The sequence below is a fragment of the Gadus chalcogrammus genome, chromosome 15, assembly GCF_026213295.1.
Source record: "Gadus chalcogrammus isolate NIFS_2021 chromosome 15, NIFS_Gcha_1.0, whole genome shotgun sequence".
Lineage (NCBI taxonomy): Eukaryota > Metazoa > Chordata > Actinopteri > Gadiformes > Gadidae > Gadus > Gadus chalcogrammus.
Window position 1 is genome coordinate 15,360,730 of NC_079426.1, and position 20,701 is coordinate 15,381,430.

Sequence of the window (20,701 nt, forward strand, 5' to 3'; positions counted from 1 at the left end):
GTAAGTGGTGATCGTTGATGTTCCTAATCAAGTATCGTAGCGAAATACAGTTTCTGTAATGTTTTATTTGGCATTTGGAAAAGAAACCGGAAACGGACAGTTGGTTGTAGTCTTTTCACTCGGAACTCCGTATCAACAGTAGGGCTAGAACCGAGCGAAAAGACTACAAGCAACCCCTCTTCCGGTTCCGATTCCGGTCCGATTTCCGTTTCATTTACAAAATGCAGATTTACAAAATGACAAATAAAACACGACAGAAACTGTATTTCGCTACGTTACTTGATAAGGAACATCAAGGAACACCACTAACCACGTGATTTGTGAATGCCCATAGCCAGCCATTGCGAAGCAGGCAGGGGCGATTCGAAATTAGCCAAATACTCGAGAAAGGACCAATATTAAAAATGTCGGTGTTAACCACTCTCTTTCATCCTAGACAAACCATAGAGGAGGTTCAATGTTCAAAATACCGTAATAGTCCTATAAGGAGTTGACAGGTCTAGTCCCAGTTGCTCATTAGTTTGGCAAAGTAAACAACGCAAGCACTATAATGCCAATCAAATTTTAAATACAAATTCTAAATTATTATATAAAATGCACATCGTAAAGAAATACAAAATAGTCCTATCCTTCTTCCATGGTAATACATCTCTGCACTCTTGAGATTTGAATAGTCGCACACACACACACACACACACACACACACACACACACACACACACACACACACACACACACACACACACACACACACACACACACACACACACACACACACACACACACACGCACTCAAATAGCGGTACTGTAAGTATGGAAACGATCCATACAAAATTGCACCAGAGCAATATTGGGACCTCATAATTGCCCCTCATTCGTCTGTTTTTTTAATACATTTGAGACACAGGGGCTAATGGGCTTGGTCTGCAGCTGGCTTCCCTTGAGGTGGACCTTACGTCCGACTAACTGCTTCATTATGAGCCAAGCTTCCTGTGCCCATTAACTCCCTCTGCGTTATGTGGCCATGAATGATGGGACTCCGACAGATGACCTCATCTCTGGGCGTGGGTGAGTGTGAATACTCCTTTGAGGATTCTCTGTTTAATTAGTGTCTGGAGGATAAAGAAAAAGACAGCGAAAGTCATACTCTATTGGGCACCATGACATGTTAAATCACTAAGACATGTTAAAGCATTGCAAATAAAGTGTGTTATTAGATGATTAACAATAGGGCATATGAGAGAGGTGAGTGGCTGCTCATTGTTGTTGTTTCCACTTGATGGGAACCGTGCAATAGCTCATAAGCCTACTTGTGATTGCACTGCAAGAAAATTAAAGCATTGACAAACTGAAAAACCATTGAAAACAACAGTAAAAAAAAAAAAAAAAAGCATTATATTCAGGCTACAAAACATGTTTAATCATTATGTCATGAAATAAATTACATTAACTAGGTGACGCATTCCGTCCCATCTCACCTGTACGGCTCGGTAAAAGCAGGATTATTGTATTGTATACATTTTTAGATGCAGCCTCATCTCGTCGCTCATTGGCAACGTGTGACGCCTATCAGCAGAGCCGGCTCCAAGGCTTTCCCTATCCGTATGTGCTGTCGGAAGTGCGCAGTCGTTCCTCTCTCTCCATTGGATCAGGCCCTTGCCACTCTGTTTCCCGCATGCAAGCCACGGAATGCCCATGTGTATGTCTCTCCCATTCCTCCGTACTGTGCTCAGCGACCGTCGTCATACGGGCAGCCTGGAGCAGGGTCGGCCACGGGAGGAGAGAGGACTGCCATGATGAAGAATAAGCGCTCGCCGCTGAGGAAGACATCTAGCCTTTAGATGAGTTTATTCATTTGTATCTCATCGAACTGTGCAGCATTCGGAATGACACTCACAGCGATCTGCGTATTTTTTGGTTTCACCCGACGCTGTGGACCGCAAGGGGGATATGTGCCTGACTTGTCTTGATAGCCATTTTTTGCAGACAAAGAGCGCTGTTGAGTAAGGCTTTCTGAGAGACGTACGGGTAAGCAGAACACGCAGCACACTGACCCGTTTTTTCTAGCGTATATTCGTTTATTGTTCGTGATGTCGTAGTGTAGAGTGGCTTGTTAAAAGCGACTCGATACGTGTAGATTATTTTACAAGCTAACCCGCTAGCCGACTGCATCCCATTGGAAGAGGTAGCTAACAGCTAGCTAGCTGGACAACTCGCTAACCACCGGGATACTTTTCCCGTTAGGATACCCCTCAAACACCCAGCCCGACATCGTTTTAATTTCCTCTTATACATATACATATTCCCAATATAACCACACTTGAAGATGATCCGTACATGTATGTAATGGAATAACTATAGATTTAAATGTGTGGTTGGAGTATCTGCTGATAAAGTGTCAGATGTGGACCGGGAGAAGAGCGGCCTCCACATAGCCGAGGCCTTATGTACGCTGCCGAACGGACAAGTTTGATACTAGCGGCTTCCGTTTTATCAGGGTCCAGATTAACGCACCGGCCCATGGTAGCCGCTCTCCCCATACTGTAGTGGCATAAGGTGTCACTGGCCAATTGGGATAGGAATTGGTCTGCTGATTCGAAGAAAAATAACTAGTTTGACTCCCATAAAATTTGCGTTGTACTCCAAATGAACTATTTCTGCCTGTGTTTTATGGTACTTCATCTTGTAAATACTAATTCCTCTTTTGAAACCCTTGATTAGTGTGTGGTTGTCCCCATTAACTCAGATTAGATGATCAATTCTAAAGAAAGGTCCATATTGAAGAAATAAGTAATATTTAAAAGGTATTTTGGACAGTGCAAAGAGGGGTTAATTCCCTAATCTGGTGTCGAGTCCAGGCCTCTCCTAGTTCAGAAACATCCCATGAGAATGGGTGTGTGACTGTTGAAACACTGCAGTAGCCTATTTTTCTTTTTTAAATATTTTTTATCAAGACATGGCTTTAAATACTCTGAAGACTGTAGTCGCATGATTTCTGGTGAAATCCACCAAAACTGGGGGCAATGATTTCAAATGACATATACATTACTCAGATTTGTCTGCTACACTAATATCACTACAAACTCCATAATATTACAAATATATACATATATTATTTTGGTGGCAAGGCAGATACTTTCAGTGTCAGGCACCACCTCTATTCCTGTAATCTTCTGTGTGAAGAAAATTGTTGCTTGGCCCACACTCCCGAAAGATGCACTGTTATGGAGAAAAGTATAACTTGACTAAGACTTTATGTCATGATGGTAGTTCTTGTCAACAAGCATCGTAACCTGTAGTGACCAATAGCATTCAACACGACTCAGTCCCAAGTATGTATTTGGTGTGTCTGTGTGCTGCTTAGTTTCTTTCAATAATGACAGTACTTCTGAGGCAAAACCGCTACATTTAGTTTGCTGGTAAATATACACTGTTTTTTCAACAAATCAAATTATTTTTCCTTTTTAAAGAACATATTTATGAGCTGGAGTGAAACAATATTGGAATAAAATATTAAATAACCTTCCATTAGTTATGTAGAAAAGTGAAGTCTGATCCTAACGAACTAGGGCAACCTAATTTGATGCTCTGGCCATGACAGTGGCTAAGATGACTATCTAGAAAACTTATCAGTGAGCATTCTTCACTAATTCCATGCACTAGTTCTAGGGAATTCTGCCAACTAATTTGATTGAAAGGATGACTTATCCTCACTGCAGACAAGTGAAGTAAATATGGCACCCCCGTGTTCTGTCCACCGCCGTGTTCTGTCTACCCCACGGGAATAGTCTATTCAGCTCACCACACTTTTTTCCAGTCTCATTGCTTTACCATTACAAGATTGGTTGTTTGGATTTGAGCCAGTTAGAGGAGGCTTAAAAGCCTTAAATAATATGCATACCTTTTTGTGACATCCATCAGTACTGACTTGGCTAACAATATTTGGACCAGTGCAGCAGAGGAGACCTGCACAACGCATCTGGGGTCAATGCGACAGACGGCTTACACATGGATGGATTGATGGCAACCGGCGCTGATGATTCCCCAACCTGTGCCTTGAAAGTGTAGACGGCAAAGTGAACACAGCTAGGTGGAAGCAGCATAGACAGTAGCTACATTCAAATGTATTAGTCGAGTTAAATCTTAGTTGAGCTGATTTTTCAATATGCAATTGATCAAGTTTTGTTTTTAATGCCAAACAAAATACGAGTATGCAATAATAGATGCATACAACACTGCGTTTTATCGCTATTTCACAAATCAATACTAATGAAATGTGCATTTTGTTGTGCTTTGTTTATTTCTGCAGTGATTAGCACGCAGTAGGCTAAAACACTAGCCCGCATGGAAAACCTGAGCATTCTTCCAAAGATGGAGCTGATTTACCTCACAATTCCAGTTCCTCCTGGACGAATGACAGAAGGCTGCGAACCTCGTGCAACACAATCAGCCACCAGCCAAATGTTGGTAAATCTAGTTAGTGGCCGGTTAGGATTGTACGTACCCAGCCATATTGGCAAGTGAGTGGCTATTGTAGGGTTATTTATTTAAACTTTCCATCTACTTTCTAACTGGGGCCTCCTTTTTAAATCTTCTTTTGATTGAATATATCGGTGAATTAAATCTTTGAAATTAATATAATGTGAAAGCCATACGCAGAGATATCTGTAAATTGGGGCTGGCCTGTTTTACGAAGAATCAGACAAATTGTTTAATCCAACTATATCATTGTTTGTCTAGAAGGGGAGTATGCTTGGTTAGTATTAGCTTTCCGTTAGCCTCTTCCATCGACTTACAGAGTGGCCTACCTCCTGTTTATATGAGGGGAACACTCGTTTAATTACTTTCCAATATGTCAGGCACAACCAGATTGTAGTTTGCCTACAAACACGGATAGTGCAGCACTTTTTTTGGCGCTATGATCATTAGGGTAGATGTGATGTGCTGCTGACGGGTTACCCTCCATTCAACCCAAATGTCACCTCCACTACCCAGCCAGACGTCGCTGATGATATGATTGTTCCAGCAGTGCATCAGATGTAGCCTAATAATCACAGCGCCACGCAGTTTGTAAACAAACAACAATCTTGTGTTGTTTCTGGCACTAGTTTTGAGTAAGAAACTTTTCAGAATCCATTGGAAAGTAATTCAAAGTGCATTCCCCTCACAAAAACCGTGACAGTGACAAACAGCCTTTTGGTTCCCATTCACATGGTAACAGACTTTGAAGTGACTGAAAGGGCTTTCTTTCAGACATGGGAGGGATCTCTAAAACCCTAGATGAGTCTGATATTAAACTAAGACGATGTAAACTACAATACAGTTAGAGCTGTCAGTTAAACACGTTATTAACGGCGTTAACGCAAACCAATTTTAACGGCGTTAATTTTTTTATCGCGCGATTAACGCAATTATTATATTTAAAAAAACTTTGCGTGTAAAACGGCCACAAAGTGAAACATGGTCATTCCTTTTCCGAGCCACCTATTGGAAGCTGTGATTAATGCTATGTCAATGTCATGAATAATACTTTACAGGCAGAACAATATAAATTGAAAGAATGGGATATGTTATTAGGTTGTGTTGTAATTTTGAGTGAATGTAGGGAGACTGTTGTGAGCCATAACGGGGTTATATAGACTAATCTGTGCCAATCAGAAAATCCCCATTGCAGCAGATACACGTAATAGAAGCCATGCCAGCCACAGCCAGTTCACCACGCTCCTCCAGACTGAGTGCTGTGCCACACGTGGGCCTCCCGAATTGCAGACAAAACCACAGCGACTCGAGTCATGTCGCATCTGGTGATGTAGCCCAGCATCGGCCAGGCTGACAAAGACCATACTTTGTCCTCCTAGCAACGGTGTCTGTGACTACGGCTGTTGGTCAAGGTGGATGCGCTCCACAGTGTCTTGAATGGGTCTAATGATGACATGCCTTGTGACCCAACATGGGTGCACATCGAGTCAGCGGCTATGACAAATCTGTTAAGAGGCTGTGCCTAATATCATCAGTAAGATTAGTAATGGGCTTGTCATGGGATGGGGGGTGCGCGGCTCCTTGTTCTCCTCCTGTCCGCCCACCAGAACGTCCCTGCTGCTGCTGACCTGGCGAATTCCTATTTGAAATGCATCATGGGACGAAGTTTCTCTTCCTCATTTTTTCATTGAGAGTGGATCTATAGCCATGGAGTGATGCGGAGTTAAGCGAGTAGGATTAACAATGGAACGGTTAACTTCTACTTACAGTAATTTATGTCAGAAAAGTGTATGGTTTCAACTAGGGCTGTAACGATACACAAACTCACGATTCGGTTTGTATCACGATTTTTGACCCACGGTTCGATACATCCCACGATTTTTTTTAAATTTAAAAAGCATTTTATTCAAACAACACTTGTATACCAATTAACTTAATGTAACATTTAATAGCAAATAATTTGGAACACTGAACAGATTTGAACAGGGAGAACAGAAAGAATTCTATTAAAGTATAGCTAAATTAATAAAGAAATAACCAAAGATTGCAGTTGGAGGATGCTTTTTGCTGGTAGGCAAAAACCCTGAACTGTTTGGTTGGTTTAGTCAAATATCCTTATTAGTGCTTCTTATTAGGCTATGTAGCTTAAATAATGACATAATCAGGCCGTATAGAATGCAACATGTTTAATAGCCTAACTTTCAATAGATGGGGAAAAACATGAACGTCTAACATGAACGTCGCAATAACGGGGCATAGTGTTACGAGTAGCATATGTGTGTGCGCAAGAATGGCAGTATGCGTGTGTGAGTGACGTCAGCGAGTGAGTGGACGAGCGAGCGGTAGCGCATTTGTCTAGTGAAGAAGCGAACGAGTCCGGTAGAATAAAGTACCCATCCTGTCAATAATCGTTGGCCGCTTCATTCCGACCTATAAGCAGACAAACTGTCAGTCAAATCACACAAAACAATAGAGACAGGATCACACAGGCAATTTTTTTCGCGCTTGGCCCACTCTGGATAAATGTCGTTCATATAGTATATGAGGACTTTGACGGCTGTGGAGAAATGCAATCCTCCGTAGCCACGGAGAGCTGTCATCACAGAGAGGGCATCTCGTCGCATACTTACGGCATCGATAGGAGGGGGCGCTGTCAGCAAACTATTATTTAGACAAATTATTAGCAAATTTCGATCGGACAATTTGACCGGAGTGTTAGAAAGGGCGTATCGCGCTTCTGCCTTCTCACACCGCGAGACAGGTTCGTGGCTTTGAGTGTCGCGATTTCGGTTTCGATATGCGTATCGTTACAGCCCTAGTTTCACCTCACGGCGCTGGTAAATTGCAGCATTATTTCCATTAAGTCTTGTGTGTGCATGTGCATAGTCCCTATGGGACTGCAACGATCAGTTAATTATAGTATACGATGGATACTGATTCTCTGGCTGCAGCCTAAAGGATCTTTGTTGTTTAAGTATCCGGCCTAGCTCCACCGTATCCTCCCTTCACACACGTCGATCTCCATTCAGGGTCAAAACGGTTATTTCAATGAAGAGAAAAAAAGGGGTTGGAGACGTTGGGTTTAGATGAAGGATTGAGCTGAGGAAAACTTGCCTGAGCAGAGGGAGTAAAATATTATTTTCCTCCCGTTTGGCCTGGCTATAGCATGGTTTGAATTATGCCACTCAAAATATATACATGCAAGTACTTTGTTTTGTAATATGCCAACGTCACCCAGGGCCAGGTCCACGCAGCCACGTGTGACACGGCGGCAGTAAATACTGAAAACACTGACAAATGGCCCATCACTTACATAGCCACTGCGTGCGTCTTGTGTGCACATGTGTGTGTTTGAAACGTTTTGTCTTTGCTGGGGTAGTGTGGGAGCGGGTGAGTTGGTCAGGTCTAGACTGGCTCTGTATTACAGTACATACCAGCATATCAGCTGGGAGCAGCGCCCTGCGTTCATTTATAGCCGTGGCCTTGTGTCGCTGCACGTCTGCCTGGCAACTCCCAGCGCTCTGCTGTTCCAGCTCCTCAAGCCGAGCCACCGCTCAGACACTTTGGCCCCGTTAAGACGTGCTGCACGTCTAATTACTACATGCATGGCATTCTGGTGTGTGTGTGTGTGTGTGTGTGTGTGTGTGTGTGTGTGTGTGTGTGTGTGTGTGTGTGTGTGTGTGTGTGTGTGTGTGTGTGTGTGTGTGTGTGTGTGTGTGTGTGTGTGTGTGTGTGTGTGTGTGTGTTGGCTCATCAACTGACTTGCCGGTTTTCTTTTTTTTCCTCTTCCATGACTTGCAGGTCCTGAGGGGCTCCTATTGATGGACGCGGTGGGCAAGATGTGGAGCAACCTGCGAAGCAAATGCCACACCCTGTTCCACAGCGACGGCTCCGGTGCGGCCTGCGACGGCGTCGAGGCGGACGCCGTCCACTGCGTGGTGGACCTCTGCCCCGGAGGCGGTCCGGGGGAGCCCCAGGCTTCCGCGGCCCCAAGCCCGTCCAGGAGCATCCTCCCGCTCCCCCTGGTCACCGCCGGGCGGAGACACCACCACAACTGTGTGTCCGACGTGCCCCAGTTCGTGGAGATCACCGTCGACAAGGACACGGAGGACGTGCGCGGCGGCGGCGGCGCGACGGGGGTCCCCATGGCCCGTCGAGACTCCTACTCCCGACACGCTCCGTGGGGGGGCAAGAAAAAACACTCGTGCTCCACCAAGACCCAGAGCTCCCTGGAGGCGGACCGGCGGTCGGCCAGGTCGCGGGGCGGTGGGGTGCGGCGCGACCGGCGCTACGGCGTCAGCTCCATCCAGGAGGTCGGGGACTGTGCGCCGGGGGGGCGGAGCCTCAGCGCCCGCTCGCTGCGGCAGCGGCTCAGCGACACGGTGGGCCTCTGCCTGCCGCTCCCGGCCCGCCGCCGCCACCCGTCCAAAGCCCCCGTCGTGTCCAAGCGCAAGATCCACCTGACGGAGCTCATGCTGGAGACCTGCCCCTTCCCGCCCGGCTCGGACCTGGCCCACAAGTGGCACCTCATCAAGCAGCACACGGCGCCCGTCAGCCCGCATTCCTCCAGCGCCCTGCTGGACGCCTTCGACCCGGCCCACCCCTCCCCCGAGGACGAGGAGGAGCGTCTGCGCGAGCGCCGCCGGCAGAGCATCGAGGAGGGCGTGGACCCGCCGCCCAACGCCCAGATCCACACGCTGGAGGCCTCGCCGTCGGGCTCCTCCCTCTACAAACTGGGACCAAAGATGGCGCCTGGCGTCGGAGAGGGCTCGGGGGAGGGGGTGGCGGGGCCCTCGGGGGCCTGCGGGCCGGTGCCGGTCACAGCCATGGCCTCGGCCCAGGACTGTGACTCTGAGGAGGACTCGACCACCCTGTGTCTGCAGGCCCGCAGGCCCAAGCAGAGACACGCCTCCGGGGACGGCCGGCAGCAGCAGCAGCAGCAGCTGCAGCCGGGGCCCTGGAAGGTCCACACCCAGATCGACTATATCCACTGTCTGGTGCCGGACCTGCTGCAGATCACGTCGTTGCCCTGCTACTGGGGCGTGATGGACCGCTACCAGGCCGAGGCGCTGCTGGACGGCCGGCCCGAGGGCACCTTCCTGCTGCGGGACTCCGCCCAAGAAGACTACCTCTTCTCCGTCAGCTTCCGCCGCTACAACCGCTCGCTGCACGCCCGCATCGAGCAGTGGAACCACAACTTCAGCTTTGACGCCCACGACCCGTGCGTGTTCCACTCGTCCACCGTGACGGGCCTGCTGGAGCACTACAAGGACCCCAGCGCCTGCATGTTCTTTGAGCCGCTGCTGACGGCGCCGCTCCACCGGACCTTCCCCTTCAGCCTGCAGCACCTGGCCCGCGCCGCCATCTGCCGCCGGAGCACGTACGACGGCATCGGCGGGCTGCCACTGCCCCCGGCGCTGCAGGACTTCCTCAAGGAGTACCATTACAAACAGAAGGTGCGCGTGCGCTGGCTGGAGCGGGAGCCGCCCCTCAAGCTCAAGTAGCGCCGCGGGGCACACACGCACACGCACGCACGCTGGGAGGAAGTACAAAACTCTTTGAACAGATCACCCCCCCCCACCCCCCCCGTCAGCCAATCAGGAGTGGCGGCACAGCCGCCCTCCGCTGAAATGGCAGTGGATGAACGGAGTCTAGGTGAAAACAAGCTATACAAGATTCATTCTAATCTTTATTTTAGTTATTAACATCACAGAGTAAAAATGACACATGATTATATTCAGTATAACGCTGTCTGGCAAGCGTGTTTTTTGTTGAACAGGTTATTTTGACTGGGAGGGAGGCCGCAAATATCAGCACTTTGTATTTTTCTCTGGTTAGTTTATTTAAATTTTGTCTGCCTGATTCCCCCATCGGCCGCCTGCCTGTAGACCTACCTGCCTGCATGCAAGCCCACATTCTAGTCGGCTCCCCACATGGTTAGCCTCGTTGTACAGATCACTTTGTGCTTTCCTTTCCATTCCCCCCCCCCCTTGCTTCTACCATGTTCTTGGTTTGGACGGGACGGTGTGTCGGTTGGAGAACGGCGTCCAGTGGTGCACTTCGCAAACAAAACTGCAGTCCAAGTGTAGATCTGTGCACTTTGCATGTGTATTTGTACTGTGCCTCTCCGCTCTCTCCTTGGTACACGGTGGTATCCTCCAAGCCAGGGATTTTCTTCTGAGGTTCGGTGGCCAGCACAGAGCACTAACATTACAGTAGAGCAGCAGTTATTGGGGGGACAATGCGACAAAGTAGTTAATTCCATAGGAACAACAACTTTGACTCGATCAGCAACTAGGAAAACAAAACACTGGCTACAGGCACTTTAACTCTTTGCTGGGGGTTGGGCGATGTTAACCGAGTCAAACATCACTTTACAACAATAACTGACGCCACAAGGCCATGTGATGGTTCGTAAATGGGATATTCTACAATATGGGTTGTGAACATGGAATGGGTGTCGGTGTGTCCCTAATATTTTTCTATTGCTTTCTAGCACTATGGTTTAAGCATTGGCTAAATGTTAAGAACCATAGTAAGAAAATGTATATAGCATGACCAGCTACAACATATTTTTACTGGAAATATACCATAAGACCAAGAACATCTGAGCAATGTTCAAATATCTGAATAATCCATCCATGTGTCGCCCAGCTCTGTGCTTACAGTTGTGTACTCGCACATGCACACAATCAATAATCCTCTCCAGGGATATTGTTCACCAGTCCTACCACATTGTGGACTTCTGCTCTAGCCAGAGGCAAGAGTCAAATGTTACTTCAAACGGGACTGTGTTGAAAAATGCACTTCTCCCGCTTCCAACGCTCATATCTCTGTATGGAGTCACTCTGGTGCTACAAAAAGGCTTCTGGTGGTGCGTTCCCCCTTCTTTAAAACATGGAAACCAATCTTGTGTAGTCAAAATGTAGACCCTCATGGATTATCTTGTAATGTTACAGACAGATTGCTACTTAAATGCATAGAGCCGTTTTATGATTCAGTGGCTTTCATATTAACACTTAAAACGTGTCTCTCACTTTAAAGAGCCCTTAAATGATAGTGAAGCCCATTCGTGGAAACTGGCATCCCTCTTATCTGGGACTTTATTACTGATTTTTATTTATTTTGTATAATTTCTATTTTTTAGTCGATTGTTTTGGAAAAGTTTAAGAAATTTACAGATTGTAGTTGAGTTGCATCGTGCGAGCATTGACTCAACCCTTGTTTCCCCTCACATCTGGCCATGATTTTCACCGTGTATGCTGATCAGAACCCCATTGAGACAAACAGACTCAAGGCCCGCTCAGCCCATTCATCCGCTCGCAGTGCTTTTGTTAGTTGTGCTCCACCAGAGGGAACAAGTACCAACCCCCTGTGCCTTGAGAACTGAGCGCAGTGGCGCTGCGTCCAGCTGTGTTAGTCCAGAGCTGGGGCAGGACATGCTCCACCGAGCCCCAACTAGATGGTAGAGCGTGTGTGTTGGTGGGAGGAGGGTGCTAGCTCTGAGCTCATCATGTTATCTATGGTGCACACTTTTTTTTATATATATATATATATATATATATATATGGAACAACAATAATTAAGTGGTGCTATGTTTTTTTTTTTTTTTTGAAGCTTAGGAGATTTTTATGTCAAGGTTTGACCATGTATTCCAACCATTTTTCTCTCTCTGTCGTTCAACTGCACATTTCTACTATTGAGTTAAAGGTGATACCAGGAGAGGGCAAATTGGTCTTCTTCAGTGGACGGGCTACCAATAATAAATGGAATCAGTGAGCAACTAATTGAACCACCAGTACATTTATACCCCTTTACATTTCCCAAGCTTCTGTGAGCAAAGCCTTCACCGTTGGCGGTGAAGGCCGTTGCTGCTGGCTGTATATAACTGGTGCCTCCGGCCCCAGTGGCATCTGTGTTCTGTAGTAACAACCCTTTGAGTGGCTCTCTGCATAGGGTTTTCCCATCAATGAATTCAGATCGAGCATTTAAATATGAGGTTGAGCTAAGATGCACTCATCACTTTCTGAACGGTAAAGGTGGTACAGGCCACCACACACTGAACCTACATTGCCCCGGCCTTCCAGCGGAGTCCGCACAGCACACGGCAACAATGCCATTTTCCTGAACTTCCACCTGTCTGGTAGTGCTTCGAGTAAAGACCCCCCCCCGTCACCCTCCTAACCCACAGCCCCACCCAGCCCTCCCTGGCAGAGTCCCACCCACACCCGCCAGTGCTAATCGCAGGCTAAATTTACCTCTGGGCGATCTAAATTTACCAGGTGCTAAAAAGGCCACTCTGTGTTGCCTAATAGGTGCTGACTGAGTCTTTGGTAACAGAGAAGGGACTCAATTTTTTTCTGCCCGTACCTCTCCCTACTCCTGTTCGCGTTCCTCCACGCCATAATCACATTATACCTGTGGTGACGATGGGGTGCGGAGCTGGTTGTTTTTGCACCAAAACTGGATGGCATATAGGCTTAACATAGAAGAAATGAGCGCAAGAGGTAGAGAGAGAGAGAGAGAGGGTCTTCAGAGCTGGACTGAGGCCTGGCTTACAGTAGTTCTCAGCGTTAGTTGAAGTAAATGGCACTTTAAATGGATTGTTTTTGCATCGGGTATGGTTGCTTGAGGTGGAGTAAGGAGGTGTACTACGTGAGCCAGGTGGGGTCTCGGATGAGAGACGTCGGCCTCTTGATGAGTTAGTGGGGTGACGTGAAGCGACGCTAATGACCTTGTCAGATGTTATTTAGCCGTGAGCGTGTGTGTCTGAACGGACAGAACCACATGATGATGATGATGATGAGGAGGAAGGGGTGTTTTGATGGACAGCCTGTTTAGTGATAGATCAGCTGCATCCTGGTGGTCAAGGCCCCTCTCCTCCGGCCCAGGGGGCAGGCGTTGAGTCGGCCCCCCTCTGGCCTCTTTTCCCCATGGGAAACAACGTACGCGTACCACGTGTGTGTGATGTAGCACCATTTCTAGCGTGAATAATGTGTTTTGTCTGGCGGAGGGATTTTTTTTTTATTTTGCATACATTTTTTGTTTTCACCCTTGAACAAGTGTCATCGAAAAGAGTATCGCACACATCCTCATGCATCAGTTAGGAGTGTATGTGTGTGTGTGTGTGTAAGTGTGTGTGTACATGGATCACGTAACGCCAGCACCGCCTCTCAATGTGACTCAACCCACCACCACCACCACCTGAGAAACTGTTGAAACTGACACCCTTCAACCACTCCCCACTATGGGAAAGACAAAGGATGGGTGTTTACATTTATGATCTATGTTCTTGTGCGGGGGGGGGGGGTAGTTTGCAATTTAACTATTTTAAACTTGTGTTGTTAGAACCACACTTATTTTAGCTGCACTATGAGCGCCTCGCTGGTGGCAGGAAACCACAGGGTCTGGGCGGGACGGGAGTCTCGTAAACTCCCCCTATTTCCCTCCTCCCTCCCCCACTATGACTCACGGTTTCAGCTGCTCGGAGGACAGAAAAAAAACAAGACTAATTATTTTAAAGACAAATTTTATTCTTTCCCATATATATATTTCTTTTGGAAAGCTGGGATAAGTGCTATATGCGAACATTAAAATAATGTGTATGACTTAAAAGGTAAAATAAAATATTATTTTTCATTATTACTTCTCCCTAATATGCAATGGAGTGGACTCTTGACAAAATGGTTGCAATCCTCTGTCACTTTAAAATGCTGTATGTGCACATTGGTTGCTGTGTGGATGCGGGTGTTGAGGCGGCGGCAAAGTTGGCAACCAACTAACGGTTGTCATTCTCCAGCGCCTCACTTGTGTTCCCGGGCCGCCTTATTCCTTATTCGTTCTGACCAATCAGGAAGGACCCTCGTGAACCCCTCCCACCCGACCCACCCTCACCACCACCACCCCCTCCAATGGGGGCAGCAGCCCCACCTCCACGGGCCAACCGAACACTCTTGTCAGATGAATATCACTGTTCCATTTTGCTTCTCTCTCTCTATCCCTGACTCCTTCCTTCCCCTACTTTGCTTTTCTTTAGCCCTGTTTCTACCGTTTCCTCCTGCTGACCAGGAGGGTTTGGAGAGTGTAAATTACTTTATCATGTTCACGTTTCACCGTTTATGTTCTGTATCTCTGTGCTTCATCCACCACCACCTCCCCTCCACTTCAAAAAAAGTAGAAGCAAAATCACTTTTTTTGGTTTCCCCGGAGTATAACCTGTTCATTTTAAAGAGCCGTATGATGGGACACTTGTAGCTGTCACTATTGGTGCTTGGCTTACGCTTCATTGTCTTAATATTCCAAATAAAACTTTAAGTGTATTCCAGTGTGGTCAGTGTTTTAATGTTTCAACATGACTAGGGAGCCTTTGCGGCCCTTAAAATCAATATGTGAAACGGATTTAGTGATTATCATATATTATATGCTTTTAGTGTATTTTATTTCAGCAAGTTTGTTTTGTTTCCAATACTTGTAGATGTTGCCCTGCTGTGTGCTACTGAGCCTGTGGCTGGTTTCAGGTTTTCTCTTTTAATCCAAGGTCTGCATCGCAGACACACCGATCCATCATCGTGCTCCCAGGCTGCAGAGCTCTGCAGTGACTCGCCTGTTTCTCCAAGGCCCCTTTTCCCTCGGTTGGCTGAAGTCAGATGCTGGCTGGAATGAAACAGTTGAATATTTGTTCATTTGACATGATGTATTAATAGCACTCAGGGTTATCAGTTTCAAATGTGCTTCTCAATGCTTATAAATAATTTAGGTCCTTCCTGGAGGGGAGTGTGTGCAGGGGTGGAGAGCTAGTATCATTTGGACAGGACGGGGCTGTTGGAGAAGAGGGACATTGCACAGCAGATTAACTTTAAACCCACAAAATACTACTTTGTTACCCGTCGTAAACCCCAAAACACCCTAGTCTTTACCAGGGACCCGGGGCTCTGAATGCCAACCCCATGCCGGCAAGACTTGAACTCCCTTTACTGTAGGGTTTGAAATCCAGAGCTTCATTGTTTTGGAAGTTCTTGACGACGGATCAATCCCACAAGGTTTGATCCCGCTGTGGTGTTCCTTCCTGAGAGTCCTCATCCAGTCCCGTCTGTGGGTCTCCAGAGTGGGATTTGGAATCGGCGGTTGGCACAGCAAGCCTCCATAAATAGTTATGTTATTGCCAGGCCTTTTGACTGCGCGTCAATGGTGAGCACCATCATTCAAGCTGTCTAGATGTATTGGTCAGTGGTGCGTAAACCTCTCCCCCTCCACACACAATCGCATTAGGAGCTTTTAAAGGAGTTTATTTGAACTGAACCCCACTGGATCCACACCAGTCCTCCCATCCCATATATCCCATTGTCATGGGATGTCTCTCAGTTGAGTTCCAGGCAGATAATATATAGGGTGGATCTCGGCGTAACCGAACAGACCGCAATGGATGTCGTTCAACTGCTGTGCTCGAAGAAACAGTTTTTGTTGCCTGTTCTATTTCCCAAAATACCATATCGATGTCACTAAGAATTATCACCATCGTTGGTTCCTCTGTCTTCCACAAAGTTAATGTGAGCAGCATGTTTACCATGGGAGTTATCGTGGCTCTTCAATGCCATGCCATCCCCTCATAGAAAGGTCAATCAAAGCTTTCCATGATTTGTTTGGCCATAAGGCCTCAATAAATCACCCCAAGGAGCTTTGAATATTCCAATGTGCGTGTTTGAAATTCAAAGTCGATTTATGACTCGAATTAGGCAGAAGCTGTTATCTAAGTTTTCTTTTGTCTCATGAAGTCATTTTCCACGAGTATGTAACACTTAAGAACTTGCTTGGCTAATGGATTGCACACATGATATACACCAATCCTGACAAACTTTGATTCACCAGTATTGACAACATATCAAAACTTGGGAAGGGTTGATGGTTGGTTTGTCTGTTGCTGGTCAGCCGAATGGCCTGACTTTGTCTTCTACAATGGCTACATATGACGAGTATAATATTAAAAGCACCCCCAAACATTCCTTTCTGCCAGTGTGCTGGACCGAAGCGGCCTGGATTCTATTCTGAGAATCTGATCTGAACTCTTTGAGTGACTTTGTAGGTTTAAAATACAACACTTAACAGTACAGGCTGAGGAGAATAGAATAGAGTGTCTGGAAATATTTGGCTTTTAAGGTTTTGTCTGTGGTGGAAATGTGTGCAGGGACTTCCAGTTAACCTTGCACAGATGTACACCTGCAGTCAGTCATCTAACATTCAGGAATATACATACACACAAACACACTGGCATGTGTCTTTCTTGAACAAAATGGGGCTTGTACATCAGAATGCATCTTGGGGTTTAATGTTGACTATTCTCCGCTTTTGGCTCTGATGGCTTGAGAGCGTTGTAGTACTACAAAATCATAATTCAATGTACAAATACCATCAGCTAGGCCTAATCGCACTTAGATTTGCCACGTCTCATATGAAAAACACTGGCAGTTTCAAACAACAATGTGCCCATAACGACAAATAATTTCATGTTTAAATGACCAAACAATGACCTAAGCACAATTACTAGCATAACATTCCTTTGCTCCTATACTTCCAAAATGGAGGCAGTCATTGCAACGTCTCGTTGTACAAGCCCTATACATACACGTCTATTGTATTTTACACCTGCCATTGAGCTTCCTTTCCTGGTGACAGGCTAACTAGGGCTGGGGTTTTGGGGTGCAGGGTGATGTCCTTGCTCTTAGGCTGGGTTCTCCAATAAAACATGCTGGCCATTCCCATGGCATATTTGGGGCTGTATTTGCCTCCTGGGTCACAGAGGGTTTTGGGAGGCCCTAGCAGCTGCTCCAGGCATAATCAGTGAAGAACCTCACTTACCCAACAAGTATGAACATGTGGACACTGAAGCACATCATCAAAATACTCAGAATCTCAGTCGAAAGGATTCTTAGGGATGGGGGGTCAGGGGGTTATGAATCCCCCTCTCCCCTCGTTATCTATCTCCCTGGGCTCCGGACTCGTCAGTGCGTTTCGCTCAATCATCGAACACCACCCACACTCCTATCCCTCCCTCCCTCCTGGTGAAGGGTGTTGCTCCTTAACCACACACACACACACACACACACACACACACACACACACACACAATGTAACCCATCCAGCCACATCCTTTATCTCTCTCTCTCTCTCTCTCTCTCTCTCTCTCTCTCTCTCTCTCTCTCGCTCCTATAACCCCCCGCCCCCCGATCCCAACCCTCCCCCACCCATGTCTGTTAAGCGAGCCTCAGGAAAGTTGGAACGCATGTAAACGCTCGAACGGCATCTGGACTTACCCCCCGCCCCCCTTATTCCCCCCCCCCGCTCTCCCTCCTCTTCCCCTCCGCTGGCACAGATGTTGGAAAATTTCTGTGGGTTACTCCCCCCCCCCCCCCCCCCCCCCCCAAACACATCTCGTCCTCCTCCTGCTTTCTGTGCTTCGTCTTCTCCTGCATCCACCCGCTTCAAATCACTTTTCGGACAGTCTGTGCACTTCTATCATCTATCATCAGCCTGTCCGCCCCCCTCCCCCACCCTGCCCCACCAGCACCACCAGCAGCTCCACCTCTCCCCTCTCGGCCCTCGACACCCCTGTCTAATATGTCTGCCGCCGTCTATTTCTAGCCTTTTCACTGCTTGTTACTTCCCTAGGGTGTGGCCGTGTTTTTGTAGCTCCCTGTGCCCTGGTGGCGCTCTTTCTGTCTCCCTCTTTCTCCCTTCATTCCCTCCCTCTGCGTGTGTGTGTGTGTGTGTGTCTCTCTCTCTCTCTCTCCCTCCATCCCTCTCTCTCTCTCCTTAAACTGTATCATTGCGGCTTGGCTGCTACTCTGTAAGCCCTGAGCCCTGCGTATTTGGCTCACCACCTCCCCTCACCTCTGACTACACACACACACACACACGCACACACACGCACACACACACACACACACACACACACACACACACACACACACACACACACACACACACACACACACACACACACACACACACACACACATCTCTTCCCTGCCTCAAGTTGTTCTACTTTCTATTGGGTGCTGGCATCAGAGTACATTTTGGCCTCCCAAGCGACACCCGAACAGGCCTCTGTCCCGCTGTGTCTCCGTCCTTGCAGCGTGGAGATCAGGAATGCCCCTGTAGTTGCCATACAGGCATGGCTGCCAGGTTAACATACCTTATGTTGGACCTGGAGTACTTGGAAAGCCACCCCCCACCCCCGCCACCTCCACCTCCTCCACCAACCGGGGCAACTCTACAGCTCAGCGATAGCACATGACACAAAACTCCGCAGCCTTGGCGACAGAGCCTTCTCCAGGGCAGCTCCCAGGCTCTGGAACACCCTCCCCCAACATATCCGTGACTCCAAGTCCCTCACCTTCTTCCAGTCCCACCTCAAGACCCATCTCTTCTCCTCCGCCTACCCCTAGATCACCCACCAACCTAAGCCCCATCAACTTTACATTTCATTTAGTTTGTTTATTGTTGTGCTCCTACTGGTTGTGAGCTTTGAGTTTGAGAAAAGCGCTATATAAATTGAATTTATTATTATTATTATTATGTAGGCCCAGTCGTTGCCATGGTGATCAAAGACGGCCTGCCATCAGGAATTCCGTCAGATCTACGTGGGAGGGGTGCTGCCACCCCTCAAGATACTTCTGACTTAATCCAGCTCCTGGATGTTATGGGATTGTTGCTTTTTGAATACCCGCCTTTGTTGTTGTGAAAACATGTATAAACTATACAGACGAAACTCAGAGTAATCTTATTCAATTTCTAAATGCAGACCGGCTGAACCTTCAGGCATTTGCTCTCGTTGCTCATTCAGTCTAAGCAACTCAACTGAAGGTTTAAGCCCATTAGTTTTGCTTTTCTCCTCTTTCATATTATTTATTTTAACTAAGAGCAGAAGACAGATCGGTGCGGCCTGCATGGAGGGGGAAATGGAGATGGTCTCGATCAGAGGAAAGTACACTTCATTCTGCGTGCGTTTAAAGCTCTTAAACCCTCTGGCATCCCGTCAGGCACTGTGCTGTCCTAATGGAGAAACTCTTCCTCATGTAGCGTGTTGACCGCCAGCCAAGTACGACAACTGTGTCGAGTTAATCGCAAATTCACAGACACCGCTCTGTGCAAAGCATCACGATGAGGGTTAACAACAACAACAACCACAACAACAACAACAACCACAACAACAACAACAGCAACAACAACAACCCGTGGGGGGGGGGGGGGGGGGGGGGTGTTCAGAGTATTCTTCCCGACTTGAGTCCCGACTGGGCCTGAGGAGGGGAACACAGGGAGGGGAGGAGACATCCAGACAGGACAAGGAAAACCGAGGCGCTCCTTTTTGCGGTTTCCTTTTCCAGCTGGCGCTCACAGGAGAGTGAATAAGCACAACACAATCACAATGGAACCCAAGACCTTTATTTATTTCTTGTTTCTCTATTCTTTGTGTTTAAAAAAAAAAAGTCTTGGTTAAACGGACCACCACTCTCTCTCTCTCTCTCTCTCTCTCTCTCTACGACCAGACATAATGGATAGATGGGACACAGATTTGGGCCTTACACGTTCTATAGGTCATAATGTCGTTGTATCTTCCAAAGCATTTCGCAGAGTGACCAAACGTCGCTCTTTCCCGCTGGGTGAATGGACCGGGTCGGCGTCTGGTGCATACTGCCGGTCATGTGACACGTCCCCCGCACATTCGGTGAAACTAAAGGTAAGCGGTGGGTCCAACAAAAGGCGACACAACGTGACACTGATGCACAATAACGGCCATTGTTAGAGGGAAGACAAAACAACACAACACATCTTTCGGTTCAAACCGCAGGGTGATTGTCGAGTTTTGCACCTAAAAATGAAAAACACAAGCGTGTTTTTTTAACACAAGGTGTCTGAGAGAATAGCGAGAGAGAAGTCATGGGTAAGGACCTGTGAGCTGGAGGGGGGGTCTACCTATTTAACGTGAGCGCCTTAGTTGTCACTAACCATCGAACCCCACGTCTTGAGGAAGGCAGCTTGTAGCAACAATTTTTCCTCCCAAAGTTCAGTCCCTAGCATTGTTGGTGTGTGTGTGTGTCCTTAAAAAGCGAGAGTGGAGGGTGTGTGTGTCGGGGGAAGGTGCTGCTAGGGGTGGCCATCCAGAAAACGAATGTTGGCACACAACCACACGCTACCATAGCACTCTAACTGCTCCGCCCCACCCTTC

At 47.3% G+C, this 20,701-nt stretch overlaps 1 protein-coding gene across 1 annotated transcript; it reads left to right on the plus strand.

The window, feature by feature from the left end:
- The first annotated feature begins 1,613 nt into the window (after positions 1-1,613).
- Positions 1,614-14,373, plus strand: socs5b (suppressor of cytokine signaling 5b). Its single transcript, XM_056609229.1, has 2 exons — positions 1,614-2,028; positions 8,281-14,373. Exon 2 carries the CDS (start codon positions 8,301-8,303, stop codon positions 9,981-9,983), a length of 1,683 nt encoding a protein of 560 aa, XP_056465204.1. The 5' UTR covers positions 1,614-2,028; positions 8,281-8,300; the 3' UTR covers positions 9,984-14,373.
- Positions 14,374-20,701: the final 6,328 nt, after the last annotated feature.

What these genes read in the sequence shown, in the direction of transcription:
- socs5b (XM_056609229.1), top strand. Translation starts at nt 8,301, where the DNA reads ATGGACGCGGTGGGCAAGATGTGGAGCAACCTGCGAAGCAAATGCCAC.